Source organism: Heptranchias perlo, chromosome 13, assembly GCF_035084215.1.
Source record: "Heptranchias perlo isolate sHepPer1 chromosome 13, sHepPer1.hap1, whole genome shotgun sequence".
NCBI lineage: Eukaryota > Metazoa > Chordata > Chondrichthyes > Hexanchiformes > Hexanchidae > Heptranchias > Heptranchias perlo.
In genome coordinates, this window is record NC_090337.1 from 30,431,453 (window position 1) to 30,446,491 (window position 15,039).

Consider the following 15,039-nt stretch of genomic DNA (forward strand, 5'->3'; position numbering starts at 1 on the left):
AATCCCAGTCCAATGTATTCTAACCACACCATTACCACCAGACCCTGATAACAAGTTAGAGATGCACATTCATAAATTCAAACAAGTATATTTGGCAGAATAGTTTTGTCACTAGCTGTATAGCAGATAGCCTGATTTGAAGATTAGAAATGTAATGTTAAAATAAATTTCCATGGCAATCGCAGCTTTATGGAATGCCCAAGTTGTTTACATCCCAGCAGGGATCTTACATCCTGTGTGTTCATTCTAATCAAAAAATCAAAAGAATTTCAACGTGACTTTTTAAAATCGTCTCACTGTAGAATATGTGCAGTCAACATTACAACAAAGGGTTCTGAAAATGAAAACATCAAGGATTGCACTACATAATTATATTCAGTTATTTCAAGCAATTCAGTTTCTTCACAGCTTATTATTTACCTCCTACTGCCTCCTGACTGCAATTAGATATCATTATGTGGCATTTATTTGGCATTTCACCGCACAAGCTGCTGCTGATGAAAGGCAGGAAGCTTAAAACTTTGATAGTTGGTCTTCATTTGGCTACGAACTGATGCATACTCTTTCTTCAGACCATCAACACATGAGCAGACATGATTTCTGAATTCTCTTATTTATCGTCATACTTCCTTCGGGTTAAAATTAGTAATATCACTTACCTGTTTTAAAATTGATCAACTTGGTTTTGTGTGACCCCTTTCCCTTTTCATTATGAGTCCCAACTCCTCCTGTCCCAATGAGTGCGGAAGCTGTGTGAAATGCCACCAAAGTTGAGCAAAAGGAACTCATGGTGCAGCTGCACAAAGCACACATACCCAGCTTTGCATTGAGTTTTAAGGCCCTCCGTCCACCAAATGCCAAACATGGATGGTTGGCATTTGCGCCCTTCACTCAGAAACATATTTCCCACACCTGGCCCCACCGTCCGTACACCCTGACCTCATTCTCTGTCCAAGTGCAGCTCCATGGGAAATTCCCGAGTACTAAATATGGTCTGTTCAAGTTTCTATAAGTAGTAATTTATTATGCACAAATAATTTACATTGACTATATGTCTTTACATGGTATTAGGTAATCAGGTACCAATGATTATGTTTCAATCTTTTTAATTGTCCTCGGGATCTGCCCGATGCTGGCACAGCAGTATTTATTGCACATCCCTAGTTTCCCAGAGAAGGTAGTGATAGGCCTTCTCCTTGAACTGCTTCAGTACTTGTGCTGATGGTGCTGCCACAATGGTGTTGGCAAGGGATTTCCAGGATATTGACCCAGCAATGATGAAGGAATGGCAGTAGATATCCAATTCAGGATGTGAATTGAAGGGTAACTTAGAGGCGATGGTGTTCCCACCACATTGCTGATCATTATCTTCTTGTTGGTGGAGGTCATACATAAGAACATAAGAAATAGGAGCATGATCTTATTGAATGGCCCCTCTGCCATTCAATAAGATCATGGCTGATCTTCGACCTCAACTCCACTTTCCCGTCCATATCCCTTGATTCCCTTAGAGTCCAAAAATCCATCGATCTCGGTCTTAAATATATTCAACAACCGAGCATCCACAGCCCTCTGGGGTAGAGAATTCCAAATATTCATAACCCTCTGAGTGAAGAAATTCATCCTCATCTCAGTCTTAAATGGCCGACCCCTTATCCTGAGACAATGTCGCCTAGTTCTACAGTCTCCAGCCAGGGGAAAGATCCTCTCAGCATCTACCCTGACAAGCCCTCTTAGAATCTTAAATGTTTCAATAAGATCACCACTCATTCTTCTAAATTCTCAGCCCATTCTACTCAATCTTTCCTCATAGGATGACCCTCTCATCAAAGGAATCAATCTAGTGAACCTTCGCTGCAACGCCTCTAAGGCAAGTACATCCTTCCTTGGATAAGGAGACCAAAACTGTACACAGTACTCCAGATGTGCTCTTAACAAACCTTGTACAATTGCAGGAAGACTTCCTTACCCTTGTACTCCAATCCCCTTGCAATAAAGGCCAACATACCATTTGCTTTCCTAATTGCTTGCTGTACCTGCATGCTAACTTTCTGTGTTTTGTGTACAAGGACATCCAAATCCCTCTGAGCACCAACATTTAATAAATTCTCACCATTTAAAAAATTTTGTTTTTCTATTTTTTCCTACCAAAGTGAATAACCTTACATTTCCCCACATTATACTCCATCTGCCACCTTCTTGCCCACTCACTTTCCCTTTGCAGACTCTTTGCGTCCTCCTCACAGCTTACTTTCCCATCTAGCTTTGTATCGTCAGCAAACTTGGAAACATTACACTCGATCCCTTCATCTAAGTCATTAATATAGATTGTAAATAGCTGAGGCCCAAGCACTGATCCCTGCGGCACCCCACTAGTTACAACCTGCCAACCCAAAAATGACCCGTTTATTCCTACTCTCTGTTTTCTGTTCATTAACCAATCCTCAATCTATACTAATATATTACCCCCAATCCCATGAGTCCTAATCTTGTGTAACAACCTCTAGTGTGGCACCTTATCGAATGCCTTTTGAAAATCCAAATATACTACATCCACTGGTTCCCTTTATCTACCCTGATAGTTACACCCTCAAAAAAAACTCGAATAGATTTCTCAAACATGATTTTCCTTTCATAAAACCATGTTGACTCTGCCTAATCATATTATGATTTTCTAAGTGCCCTGTTACTACATCCTTAATAATAGATTCTTTCATTTTCCTGACAACTGATGTCAGGCTAACTGATCTGTAGTTCCCTGTTTTCTCTCTCCCTCCTTTCTTGAATAGAGGGGTTACATTTGCTACCTTCCAATCCATGGGGACTGCCTAGAATCCAGGGAATTCTGGAAGATCAAAACCAGTGCATCCACTATCTCTGCAGCCACCTCTTTTAAAACCCTAGGAAGTAGGCCATCAGGTCCAGGGAATTGGTCAGCTTTTAGTCCCATTAATTTCTTCCGTACTTTTTCTTTACTTATCTTAATTACTTAAGTTCCTCACTCTCATTGGATCCTTGATTCCTCACTATTTCCAGTATGTTTTTTGTGCTTCTACTGTGAAGACAGATACAAAATATTTGTTTAACGTCTCTGCCATTTCCTTATTCCCCGGTATAATTTCTCCTGTCTCTGCCTCTAAGGAACCCACGTTTACTTTCGCTAATCTCTTCCTTTTTATATACTTGTAGAAGCTCTTACAATCTGTTTTTATATTTCTTGCTAATTTACTTTCATATTCAATTTTTTCCCCTCTTTATCAAATTCTTAATTATCCTTTGCTGATTTCTAAAACCCTCCCAGTCCTCAGACTTACTACTCTTTTTGGCAATTTTGTAAACCTCGTTTCATCAAATACTATCCTTAACTTCTCTAGTTAGCCACAGTTGGATCACCTTTCCCGTGGAGTTTTTATTCCTCAAGGGTATGCATATTCGTTGGGAATTATGAATTATTTCTTTAAATGTTCGCCATTGCTTATCTACCATCATATCTTTTAATCTAATTTCCCAATCTACCTTAGACAACTCGCCTCTGCACCTACATAATTGGCCTTGTTTAAATTTAAGACCCTGGTTTTGGACTTAACTACATCACTCTCAAATTCAATATGAAATTCTATCATATTATGATCACTCTTTCCCAGAGGATCCTTTATTATAAGATTACCAATTAATCCTGTCTCATTACATAATACTAGATCTAAAATAGCCTGTTCCCTAGTTGGTTCCTCGACATATGGTTGTAGAAAACTGCCTCGGATGCATTCCATGAACTCGTCCTCCAAACTACTTTTGCCAATTTGATTTGCCCAATCCAAATGAAGATTAAAGTCCCCCATGATTATTGCATTACCCTTGTAACATGATGCTCTAATTTCCTGATTTATATTCTGTCCAACACTGTACCTTCTGTTAGGATGCCTGTAAACGACTCCCCCAGTGTTTTCTGCCCCTTGTTATTTCTTATCCCCCTCCCCCTCCCTGATACATCGCAATGTCCACAGTTCGGACTCCAGCCCAACACTCTGAGTCGAAGTTCCTCGAGCTGCAGACACTTACTGCAGGTGTGGTTGCTCGGGATCTCGCTGGTCTTCCCCAACTCCCACATGCTGCAGTTACGACACACCACCTGCCCTGCCATCCCAATCTAACCTTGTTTTATATATTTAATTAGTTAAAGTTATTATCACTCGATATTTTTAGATTTATTAACTAATTAGTTTATCTAGCTTAAGTTGTTGATTTAATAAAGTAATGGTTATAGTTTCCCAGCTCTTTAGTTTAAACCAATTCTCTAGCTTAGAGAGCATTAAAAAGGTAACACTCACCAACCAATCACCTACCTGCTGTCCTGTGACGCGCTCTTCGATTATTTATTTCGCTTTCTCTCCACTCTGCTCTCTCCGCTCTCTTTATACCCGGCCGCTGGGGGAATTCCCGCGCTCTCTCCCCGCTCTGCTCTCTCCGCTCTCTATACCAGGCCGCTGTGGGTGATTTCTACGCTTTCTGGGAGGGAAGTCGCTATTGAAGTAAGCCTGGTGAGTTGCTGCAGTGCATCCTGTAGATCATAGACAGGAAATTATCAAGTAAGTGACTTACGCTATTGATTATGCCACTTCATATTTTCCTGGGACTTGTGCGCTGCTCCGCCGTTACTCTCGCCAAAAACAGTTAGAAGACATTTATCATAGCTCTGCCCCCCACCCCGTTAAAATCAATGGCAATCGCGATGTTCCTGCATTTAAGCCAGTTTTCACGCTGATGCCACTTAGACTGAAAAATTATGCAACCTGGCAGCGGCGGTGATTTACGGATGTTAAATGTACTCTCTTATTGTATTTAAATGATGTGCTAATGTGTTTCCTGATTGTGACTTGTTGAAAGGCAGATTCTTAAACCATTCCATTGTCATGTCAATAAAAATGTATTAGTAACAATGCTTTTCCTTTAATTATCTTTCTAACTGTGTTTCTTTTTAAGCATTGAGTGTTGCTGTGAAGAGCAAGGTGAAACACTTTGCAACAGTTGTATTCATAAAATCACTGGGGAAAAACTGGCCAGGCCACTTCCGATTCGGTAGCATGCTTGCTGCAACATATTAGAAATGCAGGAAAATAAGCAATAAGTTATCATCGGCGGCTAGAGGGCGCAATTCACGGTGTATGGCGCTGATCTCACCGTTGCAGGAAAATCTGGGCCCACGTTTATATCAAAGATCGTTCTTGATGCTGTTATATTAAGTGGCCACATAAACATGAGCTATTTGTTTTAAACATAAGCCTAATTTATTTTGTTCTGTTTTTAAAAAGGCATACCTTTTGGCAGTACCGCAGAGAAAACCCCAAAGCTAAAGTTGGTGATCCTCCGCCAGACGGTCTTCCCGGCTTCAATAGTGGAGTCATGCTGCTAAATTTAGAAGTTATGCGTCAGTCAGAACTCTACAATCAGCTTCTGAACATAGAGAATGTACGAAAACTTGCAGAAAAGTATCATTTTAAGGGCCACCTCGGTGACCAAGATTTCTTCACGTTGATTGGAATGGAGCACATAGGACTATTTCACATTCTGGATTGTACAAGCAACAGACAGCTCTGTACCTGGTGGCGGGATCACGGTTACGCCGATGTCTTTAATCTGTACTTCAAATGTGAAGGGAAAGTGAATATTTACCATGGAAACTGTAACACTCCAATCCCATATGACTAAATAAATGAAATATTTGGAAGTGTTTGCCGATGCCTTACAATGCACAACATTTTCTATTGCTGGGAAAATTTGTTCGTACTACTTGAAATATTTTTCATTCAATTTACGCATTTTAAAATGTCCGTTTTTATCCCCTTCCATTTGTTGCGCCCCCTCTTTCTGATCAGGTTCCAGGCCTTTGTCATTTTGTGGGTGACAATCACTGAAATAATGAACCCATGGAAGTAAAAACATCAGAGAAATTGAATATATCCCAGAAAACCTGAATTCTCAAAAAGGAACTATTAAACTTATTGCTACTTTCCAGGATTGGGTACCTGTACATATTTATCCTTTATACAAATCGATACTTTCTTTGTTTGATTGTCCACTGTTGATCTTTTCCCACTCCTAGTACTGCATACAGTTTTGGTCTCCATACTTAAGAAAAGACATACTTGCTCTCGAGGCAGTACAAAGAAGGTTCACTCGGTTAATCCCGGGGATGAGGGGGCGGACATATGAGGAGAGGTTGAGTAGATTGGGACTCTACTCATTGGAGTTCAGAAGAATGAGAGGCGATCTTATTGAAACATATAAGATTGTGAAGGGGCTTGATCGGGTGGATGTGGTAAGGATGTTCCCAAGGATGGGTGAAACTAGAACGAGGGGGCATAATCTTAGAATAAGGGGCTGCTCTTTCAAAACTGAGATGAGGAGAAACTTCTTCACTCAGAGGGTAGTAGGTCTGTGGAATTTGCTGCCCCAGGAAGCTGTGGAAGCTACATCATTAAATAAATTTAAAACAGAAATAGACAGTTTCCTAGAAGTAAAGGGAATTAGGGGTTACGGGGAGCGGGCAGGAAATTGGACATGAATTTAGATTTGAGGTTAGGATCAGATCAGCCATGATCTTATTGAATGGCGGAGCAGGCTCGAGGGGCCGATTGGCCTACTCCTGCTCCTATTTCTTATGTTCTTATGTAGTGGGGAAGCGGCTAGGCTGTGTTTAGTACCTTCTCTTTGATGCTGGGGACCAATAACGAGCTGCCGGAGGAATCACTGGTGCGGATCCACTTTTCCCCACTCTATATGCACCACTGTGCTGCCTGTACAAATAGATTTTAAATATCTGGTGACTGATTTGTATCAAATTGTATTTTTTTCTTTAAATCAATGCATGTCCTGCACAGAGCAATTTTCTTTCTTTTGGGTGCTTGTTTTGAATCCTGCACCATGCTAAATTCATTCAAAATAAAGCTCCTGAAGCCCTCTATCCTTCAAGTTGTAGAAGAGTGGATTCTGCCCAAAATTTTCTCTGAATTCATCTGAATAGCAGCATTAAGGTGAAAAAACTAGAACATGGAAGGATGGAGATGCCACTAAATGCATTGCCATCTCTTCCTTTTTAACGTTGAGAGTTATACGTTAATTCACACAAACACACTTTCTCTTTTAAGCTATGTACGTTCATCATTTTCATTTTAAAAAATTTAATTTGCTATAAATTTAATGTATTTGGCATAATTTCAATGACTTTAAAAGTTTGCATTCTGAATGAATAATATATTTGTATTGTTCCTCTTTTTCATTAAACTTAAACTCAACGGGATGAATTATACATCCATAGTACATGGCATCCATTCATTATTATTTTACATCTTAAACAAATAAATTGTACTTGCCAATTTATGAATGAAATGGTTAGATCATACCACTGTGATCATGACAATAACTGCACATAATAAAGAAAATGTTTCCTTTCTTTTAGGAATTGTTTTTATCCACCACTTTCTGCAATTTTCATGTAGATTTCTTGTTATTGTTGCCAACTAAGTAATGAAAACTGGATTTCCAAATCAGTTTTGTCATTCAAAAAAGATTAGAAAAAGGATAATGGAAAATTACCTTTGTACGTTAAGTTACAGTTATCTTGTGAATTGAGCAAAAGCCTCTGTTTGTCAGTAATATAACTCATTGAGCAATTTTGGTGCTGATTCAATGCGCAGCTTGCAGGCTGGATTGTTTAATCGGAACACATTGAGTACATTCCTGATGGAGATGAGTGTTGTTCTGTTACTTTCTACCTGAAATTGGTGGAAGCAAATGTTGACCTACATAATTATTTTGTAGCAACTTCTCAAGTTCCTGTTTTTACAACAGTTTCCTCTTTCCCAGCACCCAACAATGTTGACAGCTTAAAGGCGGTTGTAAATTTTTATGGGGGTAATTCGAACTTTCGGCATGGTGTTAAATGGCCGATATCGGATCGGCCGCCCGTCATACACCCAACCTGATTTTCTTTTCCATTGACTTTCCATGGTGGTCTGCAGTATCTATCAGGCAGTCATACAGACATATCTGTTGCAGACTCTAAAATTATTCTACAAAGTGTTGATGTTGTGCCAGCAAAATACATTTGATGGCCGTCATTGTGAGGTCTGAATTTGTGAGCTCATCAACTGAAGGAGACCTCAAATTGGCCCATGGGCCATCAGGATGAATCCCCTGCAGCTCCACCTGCATTTGCTCCTCCTCCTCACCTGTGCACTGTGCTTCATCAGGCGCTCCCTTCTGCACCACAGGGGTGGCTATATCTGTGATGGTGCTTACCACTGTTAGGTGGATGATGCAAGGTGTGAGGCTTTTTATTGGGCTCAGCCACACCACCTCATCTTGGGCACCTGGAGAAACCGAAGAATGACAAGGTAGGATGTAGGAGACTATTGAAGATTAAATGGCATGAAATTGATGAGGAGAGTAGTAAATTGAATTAAAAACTGGGTTGGAGGGAGGAAACAGAGGGTAGGAGTTAAGTGCAGTTTCTGAAGAATGGTTAGATGTGGGCTGTGGTGTCCCACAGGGCTCTGTTCTGGCACTGCTATTTGATTTGGATGCAGGGCTAGAGAGTGATGTCCAAATATGAAGATGATTCTAAAATAGTTGGTTTGGTAAATAATTCCGAGGACCAAAGGAAGCTGCTAGGGAATATCGATAAAATGGTGAATGGGCAAAAAAGTGGCAGTTGGAATTTAATGTCAGTAAATGTGAGGTGGTACATTTTGGTTAAAAAATAAAAGTAACAATTATACTTTAAATAGGGTAAGCGGGTGATGTGGAAGAGCAGAAGGATTTGAGGGTTCACAAGACAATAAAAGCAGCACCTAAGGTGGAAAAGACCATAATTAAATCCTGAGTTTTATGGCAAGAGTTATAGAATATAAACATCGAGACATAATGATGAATCTATATAAAACTGTAATAAGACCACAATTGGAGAATTGTGCGCAGTTTTGGTCTCCACAATACAGGAAGGATGTTGAGGCAATAGAGAGGGTATGACAAAGATAACTCTTTCTCTTACACACACACATAACAACTTAGAGCTGCAATGCACCGCCTCTCATCTGCTTACTCTTGCTATTGCATACTAATCTATATCCATCTGCCCTTTTTATCCAGGATCTTTGGATGAGTCGGGACCTGCAGCCGCACAGACAGAGAGCGACAACTCTCCTGAAAACGTCACTCTTAACTTTCCGGGCACCAGCATAGAAATCAGCAACCCAGGTGGTACAGATGAGGAGTCTGTACAGGGGGATTCACAGAGCACAAGTGAGCAGGAGCAGCTTCAAGTGGGAAGGAGAGCACAGCAAACAGATCACCAGAGGGCAAGCTTGGATCCTAGCTCTGAAGAGCCTGCTATTCGACAGTCAACTATGGAGTATGTGGTCACCTCAATGGATGCTGCAGCTGGACCCTTTTTGCAGGAGTTTATGGCACCAGTACTAGCAACTCTCAGGGATCTCCTCTGCCTTCGACACGCTGGGAGACTGAATAACTAAGAACTTCAGTTAGACCATGGATGTTCTACAGTCTGTCCTCCCACAGATCAGCAGGAGTACTAAGCTGCGGCCCGGTAGCAGAGGCAGTCGTACAATAGGAATGGAACATGATGCCCTCTCTCAGGATGATGCCCTCTCTCAGGATGACAGCATGCCTGTACCTTCACCACCCTATCGATTAATGTCCACTCTGGTGCCAGAAAGCCAGCTGGGCCAGACTGCCAAGCAGCTGCTGCAGTTTGCAGCTGGGCTCCCTCAGAATCTAGTTCCTGGAGGTTGCTGAGAGCCCTCAAGAGCCCCCATCTGAGGCTCAACATGCCTTCCACTTCCCATGCTGAAGCCACTGGGGGAGCACCTCATAGCAGCACTAGAGTAGGTAAGAGAGCACTTAAGATAGGCACTATGGTTGCACACCTGGGTGATAATTAGTTCGATGGTATTTGTGTAAGCCAGTAAAATGATAAACCTTTTAGAAATTTTTGTGTGCAGAGTGTACCCGTAGGAGCTGGTGACCCTGCAGTGTTAGTTGACATGAATATCAATGTTAGTCTTTGAGAGATGTTGGACATGACTGTTAATGCAGGGGGGCAGGAATTGTTCAGCTGAAGTGCTCTTGAATGAGCTACTAACAAAGCAGGCAGCATTCCTGCTCTAAAAATCTTCCCACCCTTGTATAAATTTAAATGCCAATTCTAGAGGCGCCTCCAGCCATCCTTTCAAGGTATGCTGGTTAGACCGCTCACCACCTAATACAAATGGACGGAGCATGCATCACGTATGCTCCGCCCACTTGTACCTGAAAATTGTAAACAGAGTCTTAGACCCAGCATAAGTTCCCTATTTACATATGTAAGCAGCTTACGCCTGTTTTAGATGGGCGCGCTGTGCGCCCATTTGCAGGCCCACCTGAAAATTGGGTGGCCCAAATACCCCCACCCAATTTTGCACTGTCAGCCACCCATTTTATAGGTGAGAAATGGGGGCAGCAGTTGAAAACTGCCCCCACTGTTTATTTCAAGAATTGGTGTAGGGTGCTGAAAGATTTCGGGAATGCTCCAGTATTACAGTTTCTGTTGGTCTAGGGCCTGTTGATGTGGAAAATAATTCTTCTTTAACTGCAGGGTGATTTCCTGTTTTGCTTCTGTGTTGATTGTACCAACTTCTTTATAGGCACAAAACTTTGCTCATGGTCGGAAATTGTACATCTGCTGTCAAAACAACATACTGAGTCGATGGTAAAAAAAACCCTTGCTTTACATAAGTAATAATTTGTAACAAGGACATCTTGACCCACAGACATGGATCAAACTAAAGTGTTGTTGAATGTGATGGAGTGTTTTTTTGGTTAAAGAACTGTGATTCAAACATTTTTTCCATTATTGCTCAATAAAAACAGATCTTGGTATGAAGATTATGGTAAGTTAATGGGTTCAGTGTAAAATATATTTCCGTACCCAGTATTGGGTGTAAAATCCATTAAAAATGCTTTTACATTTCTGTTAAAAAAGCTATTTGCTGAAGTATAAAGCTTTGGTGTGAACAAAAAGTGCCCAGTAACACTCCCTTGGATAATCATAATTGGCACAAAATAGCAAACCTTTCATCTAATATTGAACCAAGTAGCAGATATCTTTTCTTTCCATCCACATTGCTCTTAAATTTTCTCTAACACCATTTCCCTGGAGGGTGAACAAGCAATTTCTTCCTACGCCTTTTTCAGTACCACTTGAACTGCTGGGAAGTGCACAGGAATTGTCTGCATTCGACTATTTTTTTCCTCCTCTTCCGTTTTTTTATACTGGGAATGAATGGCAAGTGCATTGATACGCTGATATTTATTTGGCATTGATTACGTTGCATCCTGCAAATCATGGTAGGACAGTTCGAATCTTGTTGAATTCACATTTTCTATTACTTCATTACCATGAAAAACCAGAGACCTTTGCACAGTCATGTCAGGACTCATTCTAAGGTCGGGTGCCCCTGCCGTGGAATGACACTTCTGGGAGCTGATGGGCCCACAGTGCTTGATTTTCCTGGAACATGCCTACAGTTCCTGTACACTTCCCAGCAGTTAGAGCTGAAAAAGGCGTAGGAAGAAATTGCTTGTTCACCCTCCAGGGAAATAGTGTTAGAGAAAATTTAAGAGCAATGTGGATGGAAAGAAAAGATACTGTAACTTGGTTCAATATTAGATGAAAGGTTTGCTATTTTGTGCACTCCTGCGAGCGCCATTCCACCACGGAAGCACTCAGCTGCAGAATCACACCTTTTATTAAATGATTAACCTTCTATTCTTTCTAACTTTACCTTTAGTCATGCTAGTGACTAGCTAGTGACTCCCGGAGCGGCGGGAAACAGCGAGAGCGGAGCGAGGTTCAAAACAGCGCAGAGCGAGAGCGGGAGTTCACCGGAGCGGCGGGAAACAGTGAGAGCGGAGCGAGGTTAAAAACAGCGCACAGCGAGAGCGGGAGTTCACCGGAGCGGCGGGAAACAGTGAGAGCGGAGCGAGGTTAAAAACAGCGCACAGCGAGAGCGGGAGTTCACCGGAGCGGGGATAAAAACAGCGAGAGTGGAGCGGGGTTAAAAACAGCGCACAGCGAGAGCGGGAGTTCACCGGAGCGGCGGGAAACAGTGAGAGCGGAGCGAGGTTAAAAACAGCACAGAGCGAGAGCGGGAGTTCACCGGAGCGGCGGGAAACAGTGAGAGCGGAGCGAGGTTAAAAACAGCACAGAGCGAGAGCGGGAGTTCACCGGAGCGGGGATAAAAACAGCGAGAGTGGAGCGGGGTTAAAAACAGCACAGAGCGAGAGCGGGAGTTCACCGGAGCGGCGGGAAACAGTGAGAGCGGAGCGAGGTTAAAAACAGCGCACAGCGAGAGCGGAGCGAGGTTAAAAACAGCGCAGAGCGAGAGCGGGAGTTCACTGGAGCGGGGATAAAAACAGCGAGAGCGGAGCGAGGATAAAAACTGCGCAGAGCGAGAGCGGGAGTTCACCGGAGCGGGGATAAAAACAGCGAGAGCGGAGCGAGGATAAAAACAGCGCACAGCGAGAGCGGGAGTTCACCGGAGCGGGGATAAAAACAGCGAGAGCGGAGCGAGGATAAAAACAGCGCACAGCGAGAGCGGGAGTTCACCGGAGCGGGGATAAAATCAGCGCACAGCGAGAGCGGGAGTTCACCGGAGCGGGGATAAAATCAGCGCACAGCGAGAGCGGGAGTTCACCGGAGCGGGGATAAAATCAGCGCACAGCGAGAGCGGGAGTTCACCGGAGCGGGGATAAAATCAGCGCACAGCGAGAGCGGGAGTTCACCGGAGCGGGGATAAAATCAGCGCACAGCGAGAGCGGGAGTTCACCGGAGCGGGGATAAAATCAGCGCACAGCGAGAGCGGGAGTTCACCGGAGCGGGGATAAAATCAGCGCACAGCGAGAGCGGGAGTTCACCGGAGCGGGGATAAAATCAGCGCACAGCGAGAGCGGGAGTTCACCGGAGCGGGGATAAAATCAGCGCACAGCGAGAGCGGGAGTTCACCGGAGCGGGGATAAAATCAGCGCACAGCGAGAGCGGGAGTTCACTGGAGCGGGGATAAAAACAGCGAGAGCGAGAGCGGGAGTGGAACGACCGCGTTCCGATAAAAATCAAAGAGTGACGTCACAGGTGAAGCGGGTTGGTGATTGGTGAGACCGGAGCTGATTGGTGAGTAGGTTCAGGTGAGTATTTCTACCATTTTACTGTAAGTAAAGTAATAAGAAAGGGAAGGTCTGCAGGCTTTATAACAGGTAGTGTTTTTTTTTAGTGAACCTAGGTCCCTAGTATAATTAACATTTTCTAATTTCAACGTAATTTAAAAGGGGTAACTAAGCTAAGGCAAGTCATGGCAGCAGACCTCGCACCCGTGATATGCCCCTCCTGCAAGATGTGGGAAGTCATGGACACTACCAGTGTCCCTGCCGACCATGTGTGCAGGAAGTGTGTCCACCTGCAGCTACTGACCGATCGTATCTCGAAGCTGGAGCTGCGGGTGGATTCACTGTGGAGCATCCGCGATGCAGAGAAACTCGTGGATAGCACGTTTAGCGAGTTGGTCACACCGCAGGTAAAGGTAGTACAGGCAGGAAGTGAATGAGTGACCACCAGGCAGAGTAAGAGGTGCAGGCAGGTAGTGCAGGGGTCCCCTGTGGCCATCCCCCTCTCAAACAGGTATACCGTTTTGGATGCTGTTGGGGGAGATGGCTCACCAGGGGAAGGTGACAGCGGCAAGGTTCATGGCACCGTGGCTGGCTCTGCTGCACAGGAGGGCAGGAAAAAGAGTGGCAGAGCTACAGTGATAAGGGACTGGATTGTAAGGGGAATAGACAGGCGTTTCTGCGGACGCAACCGAGACTCCAGGATGGTATGTTGCCTCCCTGGTGCAAGGATCAGGGATGTCTCGGAGCGGCTGCAGGACATTCTGGAGGGGGAGGGTGAACAGCCAGTTGTCGTGGTGCATATAGGTACCAACGATATAGGTAAAAAACGGGATGAGGTCCTACAAGCTGAATTTAGGGAGTTAGGAGTTAAACTAAAAAGTAGGACCTCAAAGGTAGTAATCTCAGGATTGCTACCAGTGCCACGGGCTAGTCAGAGTAGGAATGACAGGATAGCTAGGATGAATACGTGGCTTGAGAGATGGTGCAAGATGGAGGGATTCAAATTCCTGGGCCATTGGAACCGGTTCTGGGGGAGGTGGGACCAGTACAAATTGGACGGTCTGCATCTGGGCAGGACTGGAACCAATGTCCTAGGGGGAGTGTTTGCTAGTGCTGTTGGGGAGGGTTTAAACTAATGTGGCAGGGGGATGGGAACCGATGCAGGAAGTCAGTGGGAAGTAAAGTGGTGACAGAAACAAAAGGCAGTAAGGGAGAGTGTACAAAACATGACCGGACAGATGGTCTGAGAAAGCAGGGCAAAGACCAAGGGAAGTCTAGATTAAACTGCATTTATTTCAATGCAAGAAGTCTGATGGGCAAGGCAGATGAACTCAGGGCATGGATGGGTACATGGGACTGGGATGTTATAGCTATTACTGAAACATGGCTAAGGGAGGGGCAGGACTGGCAGCTCAATGTTCCAGGGTACAGATGCTATAGGAAAGATAGAGCAGGAGGTAAGAGAGGAGGGGGAGTTGCGTTCTTGATTAGGGAGAACATCACGGCAGTAGTGAGAGGGGATATATCCGAGGGTTCGCCCACTGAGTCTATATGGGTAGAACTTAAAAATAAGAAGGGAGAGATCATTTTGATAGGATTGTACTACAGACCCCCAAATAGTCAACGGGAAATTGAGGAGCAAATATGTAAGGAGATTACAGACAGCTGCAAGAAAAATAGGGTGGTAATAGTAGGGGACTTTAACTTTCCCAACATTGACTGGGACAGCCATAGCATTAGGGGCTTGAATGGAGAGAAATTTGTTGAGTGTATTCAGGAGGAATTTCTCATTCAGTATGTGGATGGCCCAACTAGAGAGGG

General features: G+C 43.6%; 1 protein-coding gene across 3 annotated transcripts in view; it reads left to right on the forward strand.

The window, feature by feature from the left end:
• Nucleotides 1-5,725, forward strand: part of xxylt1 (xyloside xylosyltransferase 1) — a 96,047-nt gene extending 90,322 nt beyond the window's left edge. For all 3 annotated transcript variants that reach the window (XM_067994642.1, XM_067994644.1, XM_067994643.1), the window contains exon 4: nucleotides 5,310-5,725. In XM_067994642.1, coding sequence (XP_067850743.1) covers nucleotides 5,310-5,706 — 397 coding nt within the window. In that variant the 3' untranslated portion in view covers nucleotides 5,707-5,725. The remainder of the gene's footprint in view (nucleotides 1-5,309) is intronic.
• The last annotated feature ends 9,314 nt before the right edge of the window (nucleotides 5,726-15,039 follow it).